This window comes from Cyprinodon variegatus, unplaced genomic scaffold (genome assembly GCF_000732505.1).
Source record: "Cyprinodon variegatus isolate N-32 unplaced genomic scaffold, C_variegatus-1.0 Scaffold170, whole genome shotgun sequence".
Taxonomy (NCBI): domain Eukaryota; kingdom Metazoa; phylum Chordata; class Actinopteri; order Cyprinodontiformes; family Cyprinodontidae; genus Cyprinodon; species Cyprinodon variegatus.
Genome location: NW_015150623.1, coordinates 82,602 through 104,774, shown reverse-complemented (window position 1 = coordinate 104,774; position 22,173 = coordinate 82,602). Strand labels below are relative to the sequence as shown.

At 39.3% G+C, this 22,173-nt stretch overlaps 1 protein-coding gene across 1 annotated transcript in view; it reads left to right on the top strand.

Annotated features, from left to right (window-relative positions):
• tmeff1 (transmembrane protein with EGF-like and two follistatin-like domains 1) overlaps nt 1-22,173 on the top strand; it is a 92,368-nt gene that overhangs the window by 37,170 nt on the left and 33,025 nt on the right. Inside the window, exons 2-4 of the mRNA XM_015378311.1 lie at nt 5,270-5,379; nt 8,836-8,965; nt 21,889-21,918. Of these exons, the coding sequence (XP_015233797.1) occupies nt 5,270-5,379; nt 8,836-8,965; nt 21,889-21,918 (270 nt within the window). The remainder of the gene's footprint in view (nt 1-5,269; nt 5,380-8,835; nt 8,966-21,888; nt 21,919-22,173) is intronic.

The window sequence follows — 22,173 nt, the reverse complement described above, 5'->3', positions numbered from 1 at the left end:
TGCAGTTTCCTGCACTTTTACAGGAAAAAAAATATCCTTTTCTTTGAAAAAGCTTTGTGGATGGAAAGCAAAACTTCTTCAAACTTGGAAACAAAGTCCAGTGGATTGTTATTTTAACTTTTTTGGAATATCCTCTTCTTTATAACTCAATAATAAAGTCCAACATTCTCAAACCAAAGTTTGTCCACAGCAGAGATACAGCAAATTGTGCCAAATTGGGCTTTACCTTTCTTGAGGTCAATAGTAAGAACACCACTATTGGCTAAAAAAAACTGATTCTCCAGACCGGGCTTTTAGCTAGGAATATTTCTTACGGTGTACACCTTGGTGTACCATAACTTGAGGCTTTGCGCTGCGCGGCGCAGTGCGGCACGAGCTCTGTATGGTTACATGACAGTTTTCCTTCCTGGTAGGGAACAATAGGCATGGGGTGGCTATTTGGGTTTTAATCCCTGGTGGTCTTGGAATTTTTAGCTATCAGAGTTGGAATTAAATAATTTCAAAAACACCAAGAAAGAAAATAGGAGTTCTAAGTTGATACCTTACTTTAATATTGCTGGAGATTCTTAGTAATTCCAGGTTAAAACCATTGATTACTAATTAAATGTTGTTAATCTTTAACACAATATTTCATGCAACGTGTCATGCAAAATGTGTTATTTTTATCATCTTAGTTTTTTCATCTAAAATGAGTTCTACATTACATCACCTCCACATTTAATTATTATTCATAATTAATAATTCACTCAGACCAAAGCTGCATCCTAAAAATGTGTTTCAAAGAGTTTCTGTAAGCAGCAAGCTTAGGTGTAGATATTAAGAATCTGTGTTTTGTTATAGTTTGAAGTCAGTTTAATAAACCTAACAAGGCTTATAAATCGTAAGGATATATTAGAAAAGGACATTTTCCTCCTGTTTAAAAGAAGTCATCCTTTTTGTGCTGTACTAAAAGCATTACAGTTGAGCATTCCATTAAATGTGTTAGGTGCTGAAGCAGTTAAAGGGATCCTACAGGCGTCCAAGCATAGGATGATTTATAGATGTCCTGCTCCTGCAGGCTGGGGGGGTAGGATAAAGAGTCGGTCCTTGGTCGGTGGTGACAACCAGGACCCGCTCTGGGGATTTGGGGGCTAGACGTTCTTCTAGGCGACGGATAGTGCCACGCTCCATCGACTTCTTTAGTTCTGCCCCCGATCCAAAAGTGGGGAATTATGTGCATTTCAAATCTCTGCTTCTATTGTAAAATGTATGAGGGTGAGGAACCTGAGCACAGCTACAAACGCTGAGAAATATATCAGCAGCTTCTTCTCCCTCCTCTGATCAAACAGCCAGGACACCCTCTGTACACTAGAAGCTTTTTTTTTTGTGTGTATTAAAAAGGAAAAGCTGCAAACAGGAAGGAGCCCTGACCCACAGATCTCCACACAAACCCAGCAGCAGTGTTTGTCAGCCTGCAGGCTGCTGATGGATGCGGCCACTGCATGGACTTAATTAGCCATGAACGGCCTGCAGACCCGCACATTACCACTGAAAAGCCTCCTTCCGTCCTACTTTCATGGCTCCATCTGAATACAGCTGTCTGGATGCTGCTAATACCAGAGATCTAAGGAGGAATAGAGATTTATTAACAGAAAAGCACTCTGACTGCAGCTGTAACACACTAAATATGTTCTTAAAGGGTAGCTTTAGAAGTCTGAAAGCCACGAGCAGAGCAGCCTTTCTTTATGTTAATCTGTCTAAAGAAGCCCTGTTTGTGTCGGAATGAACATCCTGCTGTTTTTCCATTAGCAGGCAGGCTGACCGTCTGATTTAGCTACTTTTAGCCACATTCAGCTGCAACTTGCACCAAGGAAACAACATTGAACAAAGAGGCGCTGATAACACTTTCCTGCTCTCTGCTCAGCTACTGTTTTGCTTCCTGCAACAAAATATAACAGAAAAAGAGAGAGGTTTGCTTTTTAGTGGATGTTTGGATCAGGAGGTGATGCACATTTAGGGATGTAAATAAAACAGAAAACATACTGAGAGAAGCCTTTTTTCCCCTACCATTATTGTTAGAGCATACCCTTGATATTTAATTAGAACCATGTGCTTAAGTATGATTGCAAATTATAGTTGACCTTTTTACAGCAAAAGAAAAAAAAGAACATGCAGGTGAGTCTGACATGAAGGATGGGATGAATATTTAGACTGCATGGCGCCATGAATTCTTTATAATACCAGAGGATTTGGGTCATCCTTGTGTTTTTCAGCAGGATAATGATCCATAACAAATGACTGAGTCAACACAGACAAGATTCAACAGAAACAAAATCAACCTTTCTCTGTGGTGGTTCTGGTCCTTTCTGAAGAGACTATACACACATTTGTTTTAACCTCATAAAGTTATGCTACCATGGCAACAGAAAAAGAATATATAGTACAACAAACGGCAAGAGCACCTGAGGTCAGTTTGAAAAATAAGGAAAAAATCACAAAATGCGCTCCAGCGAATGTACCAATGTTGAGAAATAAAGTTAAATGAAATACTCCTGCCTCCTTTTGTATTCCACTTTGTATGGGCACCCTCAGCGGGCCCTCGGGGGCCCTCAGGGGATGTGTGGATGAAGTCTCCTAATACAACCTGGTGCCTTTCTCCATTAAGAGCTCAAGTCAGGAATGTTAAAATGCACTCTACACAGAGAGCGGTTGCATCAGCAGCTGAATCCCAAGTGAGACACTAACGGATTCAGTCAGAAGCCTGGTAGCAGGGTTCTGCACAACCTGCAGCTGTTTTAAGACAGGTTTAGCTGAAACTTCTGTAAAGTGTACTACAGGAACTCATGCATGATGAATTAAAGGAATAAAGATATATTTCCACTTAAAGGCGTGAAACAGAGGAGCAAAGTTTGGCAGAGGATAAGAGCAGAAACCAAGCAGAGACTTGACATGAGCATCTGATGTAAAATCTCAGTCCAAGGTCATCCCAACATTCAGAAGGCTTTGTCTTAAACATTAATTTTTACAAACAAGCATATCTGTTCTTGTTTCTATTGGTAAGTAAAGGGGTCTGTCGGCAAGCTGTTGTCATTTTCAGTAGAGTTCAGATTTAATAACTTCATTTCTAAATGAATATCATCCTCATAGCAATAATAAGATGTCTTTAGAAGATGACAGAATGCCCCTAAGAGGGAGCAGAGATTCCAGAAGCAGCAGGGGTCCCAAAACAGAGCATTGTGGAGTAAAACTCTGACACATCTGTCAAGAGTTTGATTTTCCTGCTCTTTTAATGTGAAAGTTTTCTGGATCAGCTGGAGATTTCTGCCAGTCTTCCATTTGCTTTCCATTTTACTTCCATTCTCAGGGGCCATTTTTAGGAGGCGCTCTGTATAATCATGAACCATTACATGTTGTCTCAAAGCCAACTAGGCAGCAGGCTGTAATCTGAGGCTTTTAGATTCAAGGAAATGTGGGTGGTTTAAGTTAGCTGCCGCTTTATGGCATGTGTTTTATCAGATCACCCACCACCTGCGGCGTCTGTCTCTGCGCATGTGTCTCGGTCGGGTTCTAATCTGCTCTTCGGCTCGGGCAGATTAGAGAACGACCATCCAAGTCTCACATTGTGACATTTTATCAACTGATTACTCATAAAAAGCTTTAAAGGGCAGAACTGATTCAGGATAAGCAGCGACTTCCAGAAGAAACTTCTCTGAGTTTAGGAAAACAGCAGCAGACTCCGACCTTAAAGGAGCCCGCTGACATTTTAGGAAATGTTGCTCGTTAGTGACGCTCTGATGAATATCAAGTTTAGTGGATGCATCATCCATTTTCCCTGTCATGAATAACTAACAAGAAGCTCTTTGGTGCTTAAAGATTAAAATTAGCATCAGTGTCATGATTGATTGTTGAGTTTTGCTCCTAAGTTTCCTACCATTTGAAAATGATAATGTTAGAAGGGTAAATGATTATATATCCTCATCAAAAACCTTTTTACTTAACCACTTTTATGCTTTTTAATTCCTTTTAAAGATGGAATGAATGAAATAATTAATATAATATAAAACGTATTAGCATATTCATAGATAGTGGGGTGGAATGAAAATGGATTGAGAGAAAAGTTGCAGAAGCAAAAACTTTAGAGGATTGTCAAGGCTGATACATTAAATAATTTGGGGGAGCATCATTAGGGATGGACATAGGCTGGACTTCCACAAGAACTTCTAAAAACAGACAAACCTTTAAAAGAGCAAAAAATGTCTCATTCCTAAAGTCAAACCATTTCTCCCTTGAGCTTAGAAACTTTTTTTCTCCTCACTTCTCATGGTTGAATGGCTTCTATTAATATAAATGGTCAGAAACTGGATAGAAACAAAGTGATGAAGCAGTAAAAGTCCAAAAAGACCCTTAAAAGTTCCTCAGAGAACTTTCAAAGAAGAGAGCATTTCAGGTTAAAATCCAGAATGAGTCCAATGTATCCATACATTTCCCCATTCTAATATAAACTCGTTTTTTTGTAAAGTATTTTCATCACACTGTGAGCTGAATATTAGTCACCATTTCCAATGAACACAAAGTAGTCTATAATTGTCAGCTGTTTGTGAATTGGGAGTTTGATTCCTGTTTCCCCTGCCACATACAGAATTGCCTTTGTGCAAGGCACCTAGCAGGAAATGTTCTAAATTTTAGCTTCTTTTGAGAATTTTAAGGTATCCTGTTTCTACAAGTAAGGAACTTGGTAGTATGTGTGAATTTGCCTGACCTCAGGCCAGGCATACCTGGATCAATCAGTTCATCCAGTAATGAAAGACAGAAAGTAAAGGAGCTGCCTTAAGTTCAGGAAGTAGTGGAGTTGTGAAGAGCTCCTAATGGAAACTTAGTTCATTTCTATTTAGCCTCTTTTACTTGCTTCTGTTTGGGTCCAACACATCAAATCCTCTGAGGGTTTCTGGTTATAACTTAAGAAACTGTAAAACAGTTCAAAGGTTGGGATGCTGTACCAAGGCAGTGTGTGTTAGAGTAGAAAAGGGATTCATTTTTAGACTGAACCTGTTTCCTGCTCTCTGTAAAGCCTCAGCAGGTGGATGAAATGAGATAAACTATTTTCTTTGTGCCAAATAACATGGCTTTTAGTTGCAGAATGTGTCGATATGAACACTGATTCAGCGAGCGACCGGAGTAAACATGTGCTGCTCATGAAGGGTCCTGCAGGTCTGACTGACCCTATCGATTGGCCTGCCACCCCCCTGACTTCCTGTCTAATCCTCGCCTTGTGTTTGTGTGCCCGCTGCAGATCTGTCAGAGAAGAAGAGCGACCTGAGGGTCTGTGACGACTCCACCTGCAGATACGGAGGCGTCTGCCGAGACGACGGCGCTCAGCTCAAATGTGTCTGCCAGTTCCAGGTAAATAGAACATCCCTTTATTTAGAAGAAACCATTTATTTAGTTATAAATCATCAAACAGATAATCCCCAGATGTAAACCCTTATAAAAGAAATCCTTTAAGGAAACTACCTCATTTACATGCTGCTTCATTCTGAAGTCTTTGTATATGAAATAATTTAATTGAAAGACAACTTGATTACATGAACACAATCACTGACTGCACAGTTTTTACAGCTTTTTCATTGCAGCTAATGTCAGGAGACACATTTAGACTTCCTCTCTTATAGTTTCAGTAGTTTAGTGGGTTTAATGGATATCAAACAACTTTCTGAAACACGTTCAGTCTCCAGCCTACCAGATCAGTCCTACATCAGCTGTTAAAAACAGCACATTTCCCCTCGCCTGCATTATAATTGCTCATGGTTTGTAATTTATAAATCTTTGGAAACCAAATGGTGGGAATAGAAACGGTTTACCGCAGTGCAACAAACTGAATTTTACTCACCATACAGCTCCTAGCTGCTCCATGGATGGGTTGAAATCTGATGTAAATTATAGTTTATTGTACATTTGCAGTGACCTATTCGGTTGGTTACTCTAACATCAGAGAAATATTATACGAAAAAATGCAGAAAATAGTTTTCAAATGTTGTTCATAGTAAAAAAAAAAAATACTAACTAATTGCTCAGTTTTTTTCATATTTTACACAATTTTAAAGGAAATTTGCCCAAAAACACTTTTTTGAACCATTTTTATTCAGGTACTCTAGAGGATTTCGAAGCATCCTATTTCTGAAGGTCAGAGTTTAGTAGGATTTTAGTGGTATGTGTATATTTACACCAAAATTGTCACATTTGAGGTATATTTGAAAAAGTCTCTATGTATTTATTCAGGTTATATTTATCTGATATTCAAATGCATTTGAAAGCATAATTTCATAATTCAGCTGCACATATCCAGAATCGGCTAGACTGAGGTTGAAAATAGTCAGTATGGCATCGGCCTTATTAAGGTTGTGTGTGTTGATCTCTAATCTCCAGTAGCTGCTATCCTGCTGCATCCATTCTCCACCATGCATGTATGAGATAAATGACTCGTTAAACAGGCCTCTGCAGAGCTGCATGACTGAAGGACCAGAAATTGATTCATGTGCTGGAGGAAGGAAAGCATCTAAAGGTTGCAGGATAAGAGCTTTGGATTGCTGTGGTTTTGCACACCTGTTTTTATATTTTGTGTTAAATGTGTTCAATTTTACCCTGAAGATCAACTTTTGGTTTTAAAGAAGCTCCTTCTGCTAACAGGATCACCATTACAAACATAAACGCTCCATCAGACCGATCTCCTGTATTATTGAGAGAAGTTACTGTTGAAAAGGACAGGGATCTGTCTACCACCTGATGAAAAAGAAGCATTTCCTCTGTCCGACAGCAAGCTAATAAAAACAGAGATCAAGGCTTCGCCTCTCCTCTGGAAAAAAATCAGAGCTCTTTCTTCTGATTCTGATCCCAGCTCATCGGTTCGGTCAGCGGTTGCTCTCCATTGCACTGATGTTTCTGTGTAATGTGAGCCAGAGGTCAGACCTGTAGGGGATTCCTGCTTGGTGATTGAATATGGATTACTGGATGTTTCCCTGCAGCTGCTGGTTGTTCCAGTGCAAAACATGATGTCACTGTTCAAATACATTATTTTCAACACAGTGGAAGTTTCTCATAATGCCACACTGCAAAAAAAAAAAAAAAAAACTATTCTAAATAAGAATTTTTTTTTTTTTTAATAAATGCATTCTCTACAGGGGTTTGGTTCCAGGTACTTGAGATTCACTTCCATACAGAAAGCCCATATTCTTATCTTCAGGAAACACAGAGTACATGTCAGTTTGAATAACACTACTTCAGCGATAGTATCTAGGTGTTACTTTATTGTATATCTCGTGCCATGTCTGTTGGTTGTGCTGTCATTTTTACATCTTTTTGCAGCTGATGAAGCAGACTGAAAATGTTTTATCATTATCTCCCTTTTATCTCCTCTTTCTTTCATCTTTTCTCCTTTTTTGTGTTTTTCCTCTTCTGTTCTACTTACATTGCAGTGTCCATATAATCTGTAAAACTCCCTGCATAATTATAATAAAGCAATTTCTATGCATGAAACAAACTGAACACTATCGCAATAGCCCTACTGCTCCACTTGTGGACGTAAAATCTGTTGGGCTCTTATTGGTATCAAGACAATTATTCTTATTGCCACATTGCCAGACAGGACACTGAAAAAAAAAAAGAGTTGAGGAGGTAAGTGGAACACTTTCCCAATGGAACAAAACAATTTACATTTAAAATAAGAAAAAAAACTATTGCATTGTTTTATTTCAAATGCATATTATATAATTATCTAATTTTAGAATTAAAAAACGTCTTCCACTGGAAAATCATCTTATTATTGTTTACTTATTTCTAGATAATTTTTGCAGTGTGCAGAAAATCAAGTTCATTTCATGTTTAAAATTTTACCTGCTGCTCACCTATGTTAGTCTCCCGCTATTTTTTCCCTGCATGTTTTCCTCACATAAATCAGAACTTAAGATTTATGTGAGGGAAACGTGATTCTGCCCTTATTACACTAAAGACTTGAGAGAGAATCACTAAAAACAAAGAGAATCTGAGAGGTAAACTGATCCGGAGCAGGTTGGCCCAGTAAACTGAAACCAGGTGGGAAAAGTAATACAATCAAACTATTATGGAGCAGAAACAGGAAGCAGGAACTAATCTGAGGATTGTCTCCAATCCCAACATCTACAATGAGATAAAATGTAAAACAAATTTTTTCTGCTGTGTTTCTCTTTCTCACATACACACTGAATATTTTTATGAACATAAGGATTCTGTCTAAACGCTTTCATCTTAGTCATGAAGGTGAGGCAAACTGACAGTTTTGGAAACAATGATGCAGCAGCCTACTTCATGCATGCATACTATTGATCTCTACAAACCACAACAACAGCAGCTATTTTTCTAGCACATCATCCTGACTGTGAAACAGGCTAGAGCAGAGCTGTTTCCCAAACAGTAGCTGTGCTTGTTCTTAATGTAGGCATTACTAACTAAACTGAGCTGCCAAAAACATCCAATAATAATAAACAATCTGAACAATAAGATAAACTGACTGCATAAAATATAAACCCTAGGAAAAAAAATGGATCAACTTAAAAAATTGTGTAGATTTGGGTTTTTCCTGCTTAAATTCTTTGTATTATGTTCATGTTTATGGTTTTGTGTTCCTGTGATTTATTTTTTTTATTTGCATTTCCTGTTTATTTAAAGACTTAAGAGTGTTTTTTTTTTTTTTTTTATAAAACCTAATATAGATGTAGAAACTATCCAGTGTATTCTAGATGATGCTCAGGTTTCCAGGGTTCATATTATCCAAGCCTCTTTACTGTCATCTTTCTGACCATTTTGACTGCTGTGTTTAACCTGCAGTGCCACAAAAACTACATCCCAGTGTGCGGCTCTAATGGAGACACCTACCAGAACGAGTGCTACCGACGGCAGGCCGCCTGCAAACAGCAGAAACTCATCTCCAGAGTCCACGACGGGCCGTGCTCCACCGGTGAGTCCCTTCCAAGAAATTCACATGCAGGGTTGGAAAATCCCGGACTGGCAGCTGAGGGTTAGCTGCAGTTTTCACAATGAACACCTAGCAGTGATCTAATGTTTCAGACAGAAAAAGATTGTTCTTTGAAGCGATTATTTAGCTTCTACCTCATACACAGATATTACAGGCATTATTCTTCATCCATCATCATATAATGACTTTCTAAAGTTGAAAGGAGATGGCAGAAACTCATCTTTAGAGAAAATACATGTTGAAATAGGTCATTAATCAGGCGGAATGAAATGTGAAAAGCCAACCGGCATTTGATCCGTATCTGTTTTTCTTATTGTGTCTCATAATGTGTGACGCTCTTACGGCTGCAGCGTTTTTACACGTCTTTCTGTTGCTAACTGGCTGAGAGCTCGACGGTTGCTCTGAGCTCTGCAGAGCGTCATCAGTGCCATTGATTTCTGAGGCCGAACCGGTTAATCAGCCGCTGATCAATTTTAATTAGGAGCCCCTGATGAGAGTCATCAAAATCCTCCTGAAACTCACGTTCTCTTAAACTGGAAACCGCTTCCAGGTTTTTATGTTCTGTTTACTGTTTCTGAACCCAAACCTTTTATATTCTGTTACTTTTTTATGATTTAATTCTATTTTATTTGATCTAATTCATTTAAAGCTCTTTGAATTGTCTAGTTGTGCTGTACAAATAAACTTGCATTGCCCTGCCTTTAACCCCAAATATATGTATGGATCCTGAACAAAAACTTTTTTTTTTTTTAAACAAGAAGAACAGATTTACTGCAGCATCACAATGAAAGACAGAGGAGTTGAATGAAAGACTAGAAGTCCTGCTTTTTCTGATTAACAGGTGAGAAAAGACAGAACCAACAGGACAGGAAATCCAGACGCTATCTATTGGGGATACAATAAAGTCCTGAACTGCAAAGCAACCCAAGCAGATTACATCCTAAAGGAGGAAGCAGCAGGAGGCTGAGTTAATGAGTTGAACTGAACTCTGATGTGCGGCAAACCAGGAAAAGATCAGAGCAGAAGCCATAAAAACATAGGAGGCAGACTCAGATCCAGTTCAGGAAGCTGGGAGGGAACAAACAAGTCCCAGGTGTGTGCAGAGGGCAGGGAGTGAGATTTATGATCTCAGTGTAGCTTTGAAAGCAAACATAAAAATACAGAAAATGAACACTGCCAATGTCCCTTCCTGTTCCTGTCAGAGTTTAGAAAGCTTTTAACACCAGTATCTTTTTGTGATGCTGGTGATATGACTCATGCTCCAACCACAGCTGTGTGCCATCTAAACACCTTAAGGAGTTTAATGCCATCTTAGGAAACTGTTTATAACAGAGCAGACATCATCAAGTAATTTTTTTTGACACTGCAGAGCAAAACGCTGACTACTGTTAAAACCTGCCCTTCTGATGAAGATGATGGAGGACGCATATAGAGGTCACATTGGAGGTTCTCAAACTAACCGAAGCCCAGGAGACCTTTGTCTTAAGCCGTCACATTAGTTACTGTCATGCTGTTTCTAAAACATCTCGCTTATTAATCCAAGCATAGAAAAATGATATCATATTCATCTACAACTACAGATATATTTATATCAGATATATTTATATATTTATATATATATATATATATATATATATATATATATATATTTGATCCCTAACCCTGGTACCAGTCCATCTGTCACAAAAAGAATAAAAGAATAAACTTCCATTATTTTTTAAAAGGGGTTAATTTTCCAAGTTTGAATGGTGTATCATTTTTAAAAATGACCAGATTCTCTTCATTACATTCGTCTATGACACACTGTTGACAGTGCGTCATAGTAATACTGTACAGTAGGTCACGTGATACTTCCTGCTATACACCCCAGTTAAAAACCCCAAGCTAGCAACAAGGGGTAATGAGGAGAAGGAGAATCGGTCCAGTGAAGGGAGAGGAAAGGAGCCTTGGACCGCAAAAAGAAAGAATGCTGCCTTAACAGACAGGATCACAAATTCTACTTCTGATATGGAGTTGATTTGTTTTTCGGTTTTATACACCATAGAATGGTTTGTGGAAATATTGCCTGAAATTAAATCAATCCATTGTGTGAAAAAGGTTGAGGGCCACTACAGTATATTGTGTTGATTTTCATAAAATATTTTACTGTGTATTTGTGTGGCAAGAATGTTTACTAGACAGAAGCTACCTGCTTAGACAGAAGACTTAATATGTCCAGGTGAGTGAATCTTAATCAGTGGAGATGGAGCATCTGCATATATTAAAGTTATTGTGGAGGATTTTCTCACATTTTTAAAAAGACCTGCCCTCTCCGCTTTAAAAAGAAAATGCACATGCACAACCCTGTACCCGCTCCCGAGAGGGAATGCCTATTAAATGTGTGCAAGAGCATGCAGGAGCCCTTCTCTCCTCATGCATGCGCTATTTAAATGTTGCCGTTCTTATAGCTCATACAAGGTTACTGTGTCCGAGACTTAAAAGTGGACTATATAGTGATCTCAGTTAACTGACCATTCGGACAGATGATCACTGCTTTTTGTCCCCTGTATTCCGGGATATATGTGCCTCCTCTGAGGCCTTTCTTTCCATAGTTTACCACAGATATACGCCTGAAAGTTTGCATGCACAGAAAAAGATAGCTAACGGGATGAGCACGTAGGATGTTGTTACAAAAACAGATCAGCGGAATGATTGACAATAAGGATGACCCCTTATTTTGATGATCCACCCGGAAATAATAGATGGTCCTTTATACATTAAAGTAATCTTACCATATAGTCATTGTTATATAATTTGAGTTTCTGTATATATTGACGCAGTGGAGCTTATGTATAGAAAAAACTATATATTTATTTTCAAATATCACTATATATACCAAGCGCTTGTCCTGGTAGTATTTATTTCTTTCTAAGCCATAGAAAAACTTTTGCACTGGGTGCATTCAAAATGGCCCTCTCCCAGTCAAACGCCAGCTGATTGGCAGCCCACTTCCCTGGAACTCCCACCAACATCCCCTCTAACTTCCAGCCTCTGGAGTCCGACTCTGACTCCACCCTTTCACTGAATTACAGAGTCTGACCAGGAGATGGAACTTCTCTTTAGATCTTAATGTCCACAAATCGTGACAGAAAGAATATTTTAGTATAAAGACTGATGTTTGAAAAGGAAGAAGAATTGCAGGGGACCAGTCAAGGACTAGCTAAGGGCCAGCCAAGGAACCATCAAGGAAAGTGGGGAAATTTTGAATGGGTACTAAACACTGTTATACACCATTGCCATCTCCTGCCAGTTTATATTTCCAAACTGGAGAATTTTATCATAAAAAAGTGCTTGCCACATATTTTTTTCCATCCCTATAAATAAGAGCTGGAGAAAAGCATTGCTATCACTGATAGCTGCATACATTTGCCCGTGCACAGTACTTGCATCCATGAACTTGGCAGCAAAATCTGAATGCTTCTGCAACTTAAACATTCATGTTTGAATTCTGTTACCAGAATTATTGTGTCTCATCCCCCTTTTTTAACACTTGATCTTGACCTTTTTTTTCTTGCTTTTTGCACCTCAGCTTACACACTTGTTTATTGTGCTCATGTGCATTATTATAACACCAGTGCCATGGTCTTGTTAACTTAAATACAAACAGACAAACAACACTGCATACCTTTTAGCCACAAGGTACACTAGACCTTTAATTTTCCGGTTTAAATAAAAGCACTGTGGCAAATTTAAACGGTTAGATTTGTGTTTTTGAATCGAATGTCAGATCACTTTGTATTGAAAACTCCTGGAGTTAGTTGTAAAGGCAAGGACACATTCACCCCTATAGATTAAAGCCCACATCAGAGAACCAAAATTGGCACCATAAAGTTTAACTTGTTCAGTAAAAATGTATACCTGGAAAATAATGTAAAAGAACAAAATATAACAAAATACTAAATTTAAACCTGTAAAAGGTTTGTTAAAAAAATTATTTGGTATAAAAGTTTTTTTCATAAAAGAAAAAAAAATATTACTTTTCAGATTTGCTTCTTTTTTTTTTTGTTGCAGATTTTTATAATATTTTTTCGGCTTCAAGCTGTCATGATTTTATCAAGAGCTCGGATCCACATGCAGAGAAACCAATTCAGAGAGACCAGGGGAAAGCTTTAACAGGTTTATTGAAGAGATAATGCTGAATCAAGTGTTGCTCTGAACACTGCTCAATCGGAGCTGAAAAGTGAGGGGAAGACACAGTGGTTAGTTCAGGCTCAGTAGGAAATTTGGTTCTTGAACTTGAAGAGGAGAATTTGGTTGTTGACTCACGTTTCCAGATAAGTTGTTGACTCTTTGACTCCAGTCTGTGTGCGGTAGTTCCAGGGCGGACAGGGTTTGCAGAGGCTCACTCCCTGCCCTCTGCATTCTGGGTTTACCCAGAGTGGCTGACTGCCACTCAGATTTCCTGCGGTACTTGAACAGGTCATAGTGGAGATGAATCCCTTGCTCAGTGTAAAGCTCAAACGATCTCATAAGGGGAAGAGGATCCAAACCTCCAGTTTAAATCCTCAGCTTAGTTTGAAGCTCAGATGATCCTTCCAGGGAGAGAAGGTCCGAAACATCCAGTTTGCAGGATGACTTCCTGCCGAGAGGCAAAGACAAAAAACAAGATTAAGACTCAGGTTGACAAGAACTCAGTTTGACTCAGCAAAACTCAGCTTGACTAGAGTACCCAAAACTGGCAAACACTCTGGTGTCGAGGTAGTGGCAGTCAGCAGCTTAAGAGCGCTCCGTTAACGAGGTAACCCTCTGCAGGTGTGTGGGGAGGCGGACCAGAACCAGGCGCCTCCTGGTGGAGGAAGGGAGACAAACACAGAAATACAAACACACAGACAGGAATCCTAACACAAGCTCTACTTCGCAAATAGAGGTAGCTATAGGGTTGCCAGTCCATCGCAGGGGAAAACACAGACACAAACATTCACACACACCTAAGGGGACTTTATAGAAGCCAATTAACCTATCATGTTTTTGGACTGTGGGAGGAAACTCGAGTACCCGGAGAGAACCCACACATACCCATGGAGAACATTCAAACTCCATGCAGAAAGACCCCAGGCCAGGAATTGAACCCACAACCTTCTTGCTGCAAGGCAGCAGTGCTACCCACTGCACCACTGAGCAACCCTAATAAGCCATCAGTGTGTGAAAATTCAGTTAGAATACATAAAACCATAGTCAACTAATGGTGTAGAAATTTGTAAGGTCTTAATACGTGATTATGCTCCTTTGACTGATTACCATAGAGGTTCAGGAGGTTCTGCTGAGCAGCCAGCAGTCGGATTCATCAGGTTTCAACAGGTTTTTTGTTTGAGGGGGGGGGCTCTGCAGTCAGATACTCCTGCAGCTCAAGTTAAGCTCAATGTTTTCACTTCTAAGAATAAACTTCAGTAAACTTACAGTAACTCCTCAGCACTGATGTTGGTGCTGGCAGTCAGCTCCATCTGCGGAGGCTGCAGCCTGATTTCCCAGGAGACCCCGTCCAGCAGTCCGCCCTTATTACCCGTTCCACTGGGGATCCAGTGCCACTCTCCCCCTCCTCGCTTCCACCTCCCTGCCGTCCTCCAGTGGTTCCTTTTCCAGAGATTTATGCCTCCTGTAATTGGACCGTTCGGCTGGGAGCCAAAGGTGCGTTGTGCTGAGTTTATTTCCCAGAGCCAAGGAGAAGGAAATGCAGTCATTTCTGCTTGTTTTTTTTAAATAAAAGATGAAACCCACATGTTATATGAGGTAAGAGTCCTCACTTAGGTATGACCTCTGATCTGAGTTATCACTGGTTAAAATACTTGTTTTCAGCTTTCTTCTGAGAAGATGTTTCTTTACAGCTGAATCAGAAGATGTGTTTTTTTTCCAGACCTTTAAGGCTGGCTTGCTTTACTCCACTGTGACCAAACAAATTTACACTAAGACGGCAAAACCGTCTCGTTTTGTATAAATGCTCTGCTTCGAGGCGACTGACGCAACAAGTTGGGAGCTAGGCGTAATGTGATTGACTTTCTTTCATGTCTGCTGAAGACAGGACTCAAAGGCTGCTCTGCTGCAGCTCGAAGATGTTCTCTGCTTATTATCCGTTGGAATTAAATCTAATTTCAAACAGCAAAGTTTGTCCCCGAAGCAGGCTTGAAGAAACTCGTTGGACTTCAGAAAGGAGAAGGTTCAGCCGGGGAAAAGCTGCATCTGCTGCGGTTTTGTGACGATTGGATTTGTGGTCTCAGAACTGATTCCTCAAGTTAAACGATGAGCTGGTTTAATTTTCTCACTGAACTGCAGATGAAATATAACTGCAAACCCACCAGAGGAGGTAGTGGGGAGGAGTTATGGATGCACCACGTGCAGGTCATGCATCAAAGAAGTTGGTGCTGGATCCAAATGTCAGACAGCTTAGAAAGGTTGGTTTAAAAAGCTCTGGATACCAAATCTGTGTGCTTCTTTTCAGAATATATATTTTAGAGCTAATCTACTAAGGTAAAATGTCTTAAAATAAGTGTATTTAACCCTAATTTGAGTAGATAACTAAGATGATCTGCCATTATAATGAGTATTTTTTACTCTTAAAATGCGATAATTAGAAATAACACACTTAAAATAACAGACTGGAGTTATTTTTTTTCTTATTCAGTGTATACATTGTCTTATTCCATTTGCAAAGTGACTTACCTGCTTGATCAAAGGAAAAAAATGCTATAATTTGAAGGAAAATTGACTTCTTTATGAAAGTCTTAAGAATGAAGGAGGAGGTGGACATAAATAGGATAGCTGCTCTGCTCTTTCATCCTCATGAATAAGCTAAGAATAGAACTTACCATTTATTAGAATTTTAGACGAACTTGATTTTGCTCACCTGGTCGCTCCCAGACACAGAACGCATTGCAGAGGCAACAAGGTCCTGCCGCCTTGGTTACATGTTGGCATCCATAAATTAGGGCTGGCTGGCAGTGAGTAGGAAAAACAGAAGGGAATGAAAGAAGGAAAACATTAAGAAAAAAGAAGCTTTGGTAGGAAGGTAATTATGAGGACGGAATTAAAGAAACAAAGAGTTTCAGGTGGAGTGAAAGAATAAAACAAAAGGAAACATCCAAGTAGGATGAAAAGAGGGAGACAACATAGCAAGGAACGAAGCATAAGGGTCTGAAGATGAAGTTTTAGGAAGGAAAGATGGCTTTAGAAAGGGAGTAGTTACCTGAGACTCATAGGCCTTAGGTAAATGTGGTACAGGTTAAAGTTTATGTCTTTTGGGAAGGTTTTGGCAGATGGTGGATCTGTAAGAGATGTTTTGCAGGATGTGTGGGCTGAAGTGGTCTCCAGACGAGGACTGCAACTATGGAAGGAGGGAGCTGCAGTCCAAACTTCCCCACGCTTCATTAAGCTTGTTTAATTTGCACAGCAGGTTTTATTGACACTGGGCTTCAACAGAAGCAGGAGTTAATGTGTCCACACCGTTAATGAACAGTTTGTTCTCATCATTTTTTCCACCATCTGTACCTCTTTTATCCAATCTCAGAAGCAAAGACTAAGAGATTTTCAGATCTCGCCACTGGGCTGTAGGAGAAAATGAAGTTTGTATCTTAGAGCTGCACACCAGAGGAGTTTCTCAGGGCTGGTTTTGTTCAGAACAGACCTGCATTAAAACCCTGTCAGAACAGATCTTGCTTATATTGTTTATAGTTGTCACAGCTTAAACTAAACACCAAGAATGCAGACATGTCTGATTCATTAGTTCCTCTACATTTCTTTTCTTGCGGGTTTCTTTACAAAGTTGACATAAACATCTGCTTAGTTGGACCTTTTTTATTTTAAAAATTTGCATATTTAAGCCGAACACAAATAAAGGGGGAAAAAAATGCAAAATGTCACAAAAATATATTTTTTCCAAGGGGATAGTTTCTGCCAGAGTTCAGAAAATGAAGGAAGGTGAAAATATCCTAATTTCATCTGTCATTCAATCTCTGCTCCTTGATTTAAAGTCTAACGGTTAGATATCTATATGACACCTTCCTGCTGTGATCCTGCTGCAGCTCTGTAGCAACTAACATATTGCTTATAAAGAGAGGTGGATGGATGGAACTGCCTCCATGCCTTATCTGCAGAACATAAACTACCCTGCTCATACTGCAAGCTTGACAAAGCCTAATAAAACTCAGTCCTCATTTTATTCAATGCATATTACTTATGCTGCATTAGAAGGCTGTACATTCAACATGGTACTAAAAAAAATACCTGTCTTATGCTTTTCTATGAGATTAAGTGGCTCCTTTGCTTCATTTCTGGTTTATAAATTGTCACCTCTGTGTACAGATGCACTGACCTGCTGATGCCAAACAGGCTCTGCATCAGCAGCAATGGACTCATCCAGATGAATGCCTGTTTCGTTGACTGAGGACACCAACCAAAATAAATGAAATGTTAACTATCAGAGCTAAAACTAAAGAAGCAAAGCCTGACAAACGATTATTTGTGTTTCTGCAGAAACTTACGATTTTTAAATGACTAAATATTACAAACTATGATGGTTTTATCTGACTAGAATGTAGTAAAAAAAACAAAATTTATCTAAGTTTCTCCCCATGTTTATCGTTGTGTTCTCTTAAAACTCTGCAGTCAGTGTTTTTGCTGCTTCATCACTAAATCTGCCCGAGGGAATCAATAACAACTTGGACATTTTTCACGCTCAGATCTTTAATATTTTTCTATCTTAATAACTAAAGGAGAGCTTCACCTGCCGTTTTAAGCCAAATCTTTCAACTATAATCAATACCATGCTGACAAAGCCCTGTATGTCTCCTACTCAGTCCAACCATTTCTGTCTCCCCGTCAATTATAAAACAACCTCATCGGGACTCTGTGAGGTGGTCTGGCAGCAGAAGGGGGATTTAATGGAAGAAAGCAGCCAGAGTCCATTTCTTAATGCGGCAGTGTCTTGCCAGAAACTCCAAAGGCTGTGTTCATTTCTTTAATTGAGTGCATCACCGCCAAGTTTAAAACAGTCACTCCATTTCCTGATGGAGCGACTGCAGACGACGCCTGCAGAAGCAGCCTGACAGCCACCTGCAGAGACTGTGCACTTTCAGTATCCTCAGCCTCCAGTGAGAAGTCCATATACACTGACTATGACTGAATGTCTTGGTTTCTGCCTTTGTTGGGTTAATTAAGCTGTTTTTTTTTTTTTTTACATAAACTGCTATTGTTTTGAAAAAAAGTACTGGGTAGCAGGTTTGAAATAACAGCGCTGAAGTTTTAACAAACAGGCTCAGATAGGTAAAAAAATTCACTAGTATTTAGTGAATTTTTTTTTATTTTTTTAGCTAGGATACTTTAATCTTAGAACCAACTACTCTTCTTTTAATTCCACTCAAAATTTACCTCACTTTAATTTAACCAGCCTGGTTTCCTGCCATGGAGGGCAGTTGAGAACAGAGCTTTGGGTAGGCTTGGTATAAGCTTGATTTATCTGTTTCAGAACCACTTCTGATTTGGATCATTGTCCAGATCTTTTTAACCATGCTGTTTGAGGTAAAGTTGAAAGAGCTAGGAGATGGCTCCACCTGTATTTTTTTTTCTCCATCCCTGCAAGAGGGACCAGTGTGATTTCACAGATATTTATTTCCTACAGGAAGGACATGTGACATAATAAATATCAGTTCCTGCAAAAGGAACTGCTGTGACACCATAAAGATTTTGTTCATACAGGAAGGATTGGTCTAATTTCAATATCAGTAAAAGTGGTATGACATTTTTATTTCCTGTAGAAAGGACTTGTGTGTTACATCATAAATATTTAGTTCCTAAAGCAATTAGTGGTGTAAGATCCCTGATTTCAGTTCCTAGAGAAGGAACTGATGTGATATTATACATAAAAATTACTGCAAAAGTGACTTGTGTGAAAACATAGAGTTTAATTTACTAAAGAAATGTGACAAATGTGAGTCTGGTGTGGCGTCATATATATTTAATTCCTACTGAAGGGATGTTGTGACATCCTTGATTTAGCTCAGTAATATTTAGTTCCTGCAATAAGAACCAGTATCTCACTGGTAATTATTGCTGCAGTGGGTTTATAGATTTCAGGACTGTTGTGATGTCATATATATTGTGTTTCTGCAAACAGTACTGGTTTGTGATTATACATAGTGAGTTCCCACAGGTAGAGAACAGTTCCACATCATGTATATTTAGTTCCTGCTAGATGAACTGATACGACATCATTGATATTGAGTTTCCTTAAAAGAGAGTGTAGTGACATCATAGTTATCAGTTTTTGCTGCATGCTGGTGTTACATTAAAAACATTTTTACAGGAGGGACTGCTGCGATATCAGAGGGGAACTGGTGTGAAAGCATAGATATCTGTTTCCTGTAGGTGAACCTAGTGTGACATAAAATTTGTTTAGTTACATCAGGATGGTTAGCTGTGATATCATAGATTCCAGATTATGCAGATGTGACTGGTCTGACATCACACAAATATAGTTACAGAATTAGAGATTAGTGTGAATTCAAACAATTCAGTTCCAGCAGGGGACACCAGTGTTGTTGGCATTTAGTTCCCAGCCCTCATGTGTCAAAAAAGACATATTATATATCAAGGTAGAGCCATTTGAACTTTTAGTGTCTAAAATGAAAGAACAAATTGCAACAACAAAAAAAATAATAAACTAATGGATGTATATTTATGATATCAGAGCAATGTGCTCTTTATAAAAAAGAAAAAGTACTTCTAAATGGATAATTCATACAGCTGCAGTCAGTCCTGTTACAGACTTGATGACGCAGAAGTGGCCCAATATTAAAGCCAGTTTGCCATCCCTGTGTTAAGATGGCTTAAGGCTTTTGCTTTTCATGTAGGAAACATCTGGTTTCAGATCAGCTTGAATTTACCAGCTTTAGACCAGGTTCTTCTTCTTGGTCAATCCAAATAATCCCAGCCAATCTCTTTTAAGCTAAGACTTGCAGTTTTGCTCTTCTTCCTGACCAGCCCAGTTCTAGAAGAAGTTATTGAAGGTATTCATAAAACAGGTATAACCTCTGAGGAAAACTAGTTAATTGTTGTATAATCATTCAAGTCGATAAAGAGGAAGTTATTAAAAAACATATAAATTAGAAATAAATGTGTCTTCTCAGTTTTTTTCACACCACAGAAATATGTCTTATTAATCGCCAATCTGAAATTTTAAACAAAACACAACTTAGCATTTAAAATTAGGTCTCAGAAGTCAGGAAAGCATCCGTTTTTTCTGCCCTGAGACAATGGGGTATGTTACCATTTCACCGGTAAAATGTTTTAATGAAAAAAAAAAAAGCTTAATATTATATTTAGATTATGTGACTCATGTTCAATGGGGAACAGAGGATGTTGCTCTGCTTTCTGACTGCAGATATAGGCTGCAGCTGCTGCGTCTGACTTCCTGTGTTTTTGAAGAGGTGGGGCTCGCTCACTAACTGTAAACTCAAAGCAATCGGTACTCTATGTATTGGCACCAAAGTCTCCAAAAAGACCGGAAAAGGTGCTAGATCTGTTGCTAGTTGGTGGGGATCTGAAAATATGCTAAATTTAGGACCTGAGTTGGCAACAAAGCATAAGTGTCGTATTCTTTTTTAGGGATCTGACCCACATGCAGAAATCCACTCAGAGAACCAGAGAAAAAGTTTAACAGGTTTGTTGAAAGCACGATGAGTTGGATCCAGTGTTACTCAGAATGCTGGTGAACCGGAACTGGAAGTGAGAAGGGAAGTTCAGAGTTTAGTTCAGGCTCAGTGGGAAACTTGAGTGACGACTTGCAAAAACAAAGACTGAAATGGGACTCACGTTTCCAGGGAAAAGGTGTCCTTCCCAGACTCCAGTCGGTGTGGGTTTTTCCAGAACTTGGTTGACTCGTTGGAGGACAGACAGGGTTTTCTCAGGTTAGGTTGGTTCCTTGAGGAGCGATGGAGCTGACTGCCACTTAAATTTCCTGAAGTACTTGAACGGTTCGTGTGGAGATTAATCCCCTGCTCAGTATGAAGCTCAAACAATCCTTTCAGGGTGAGAAGGTCCAAACATCCAGTTTGCATCCCCTGCTCAGTGTGAAGCTCAAACGATCCTTCCAGGGAGAGAAGGCCAAAACATCCAGTTAACAGGATGATTTTCTGCCGAGAGGCAAAGACAAAAACAACAAGGTTAGGGCTCAGGGAGACAAAGACTCAGTTAGACTCTGCTAAACTCAGCTTGGCTAGATTACCCAAAACAGGCAAACATTCTGGCTTCAAGGTAGTGGCAGTCAGCAGCTTAAGAGTCCTCAGATAATGAGGCAACCATCCGCAGGTGTGTGGAAGGGCCAACGAGAACCGGGCGCCACCTGGTGGTGGAGGGAGAAAACACAAACACACAACCCACACAAACTAGATGCTTAACAATAAGTGGCTTTGCTCTTCGTTTTTATACTGGTGGGCCACCAGGTGGCGGGGTAGCCACATAACGACGTGAAACAACACTTTTAAACACCAAAAAATCCTTAAACACAGGAATGTTGAAACCAAAATTTAATTATAAAAGGTTATTAGACTTGTTATCCATATAGAACAGCACATTTATTACATGTATAATGTCTTTAGAAGAAAAGTGGTGAATTCTCTTTACAGTTTCTTTAAAAGCGCCAGAAAAAGATGCCCTTCAACCTGAAGAGTCAATGTAAACATCTGACTTTAACCACAAAAGAATGTCCATAAACAGTCTTTCATTTTCATGCTGGCTTTAATGCTTCATCGAATCTTCATAAAAGTTAGCCTTCAGTATCCGAAGTAATAACCTGCTGGATAAATCTGTCTCTTTTTTCTAGCAAACTGCATCTACAGAACAAATATCTGACTGCTGCCATGTCTCTTGTGTCTTCACAGACCCTGGTTCTGGTTCAGGAGACGGAGACGGTAAGTCTGTGCCCTTTTTTTCTTTCCTGAGGGCTATTTAAAGATTTCATTTCCTGTTTCACTTCTGTTGTGACTGAAAGTCAAACAGAAATCAATTACAGCAGAGTCTTCATGTGCTCTGCACAAACAGTTGCTCCTGCCTCCTGGAATTTGTTCTGATATGAAGAGTGGAGAGATCATCCGTGTGTGAGGCAAAGTATTTGTTACATTGTGGGGACAATTTTCCAGGGATGTGCCACTTTGTGGGGGACTTAC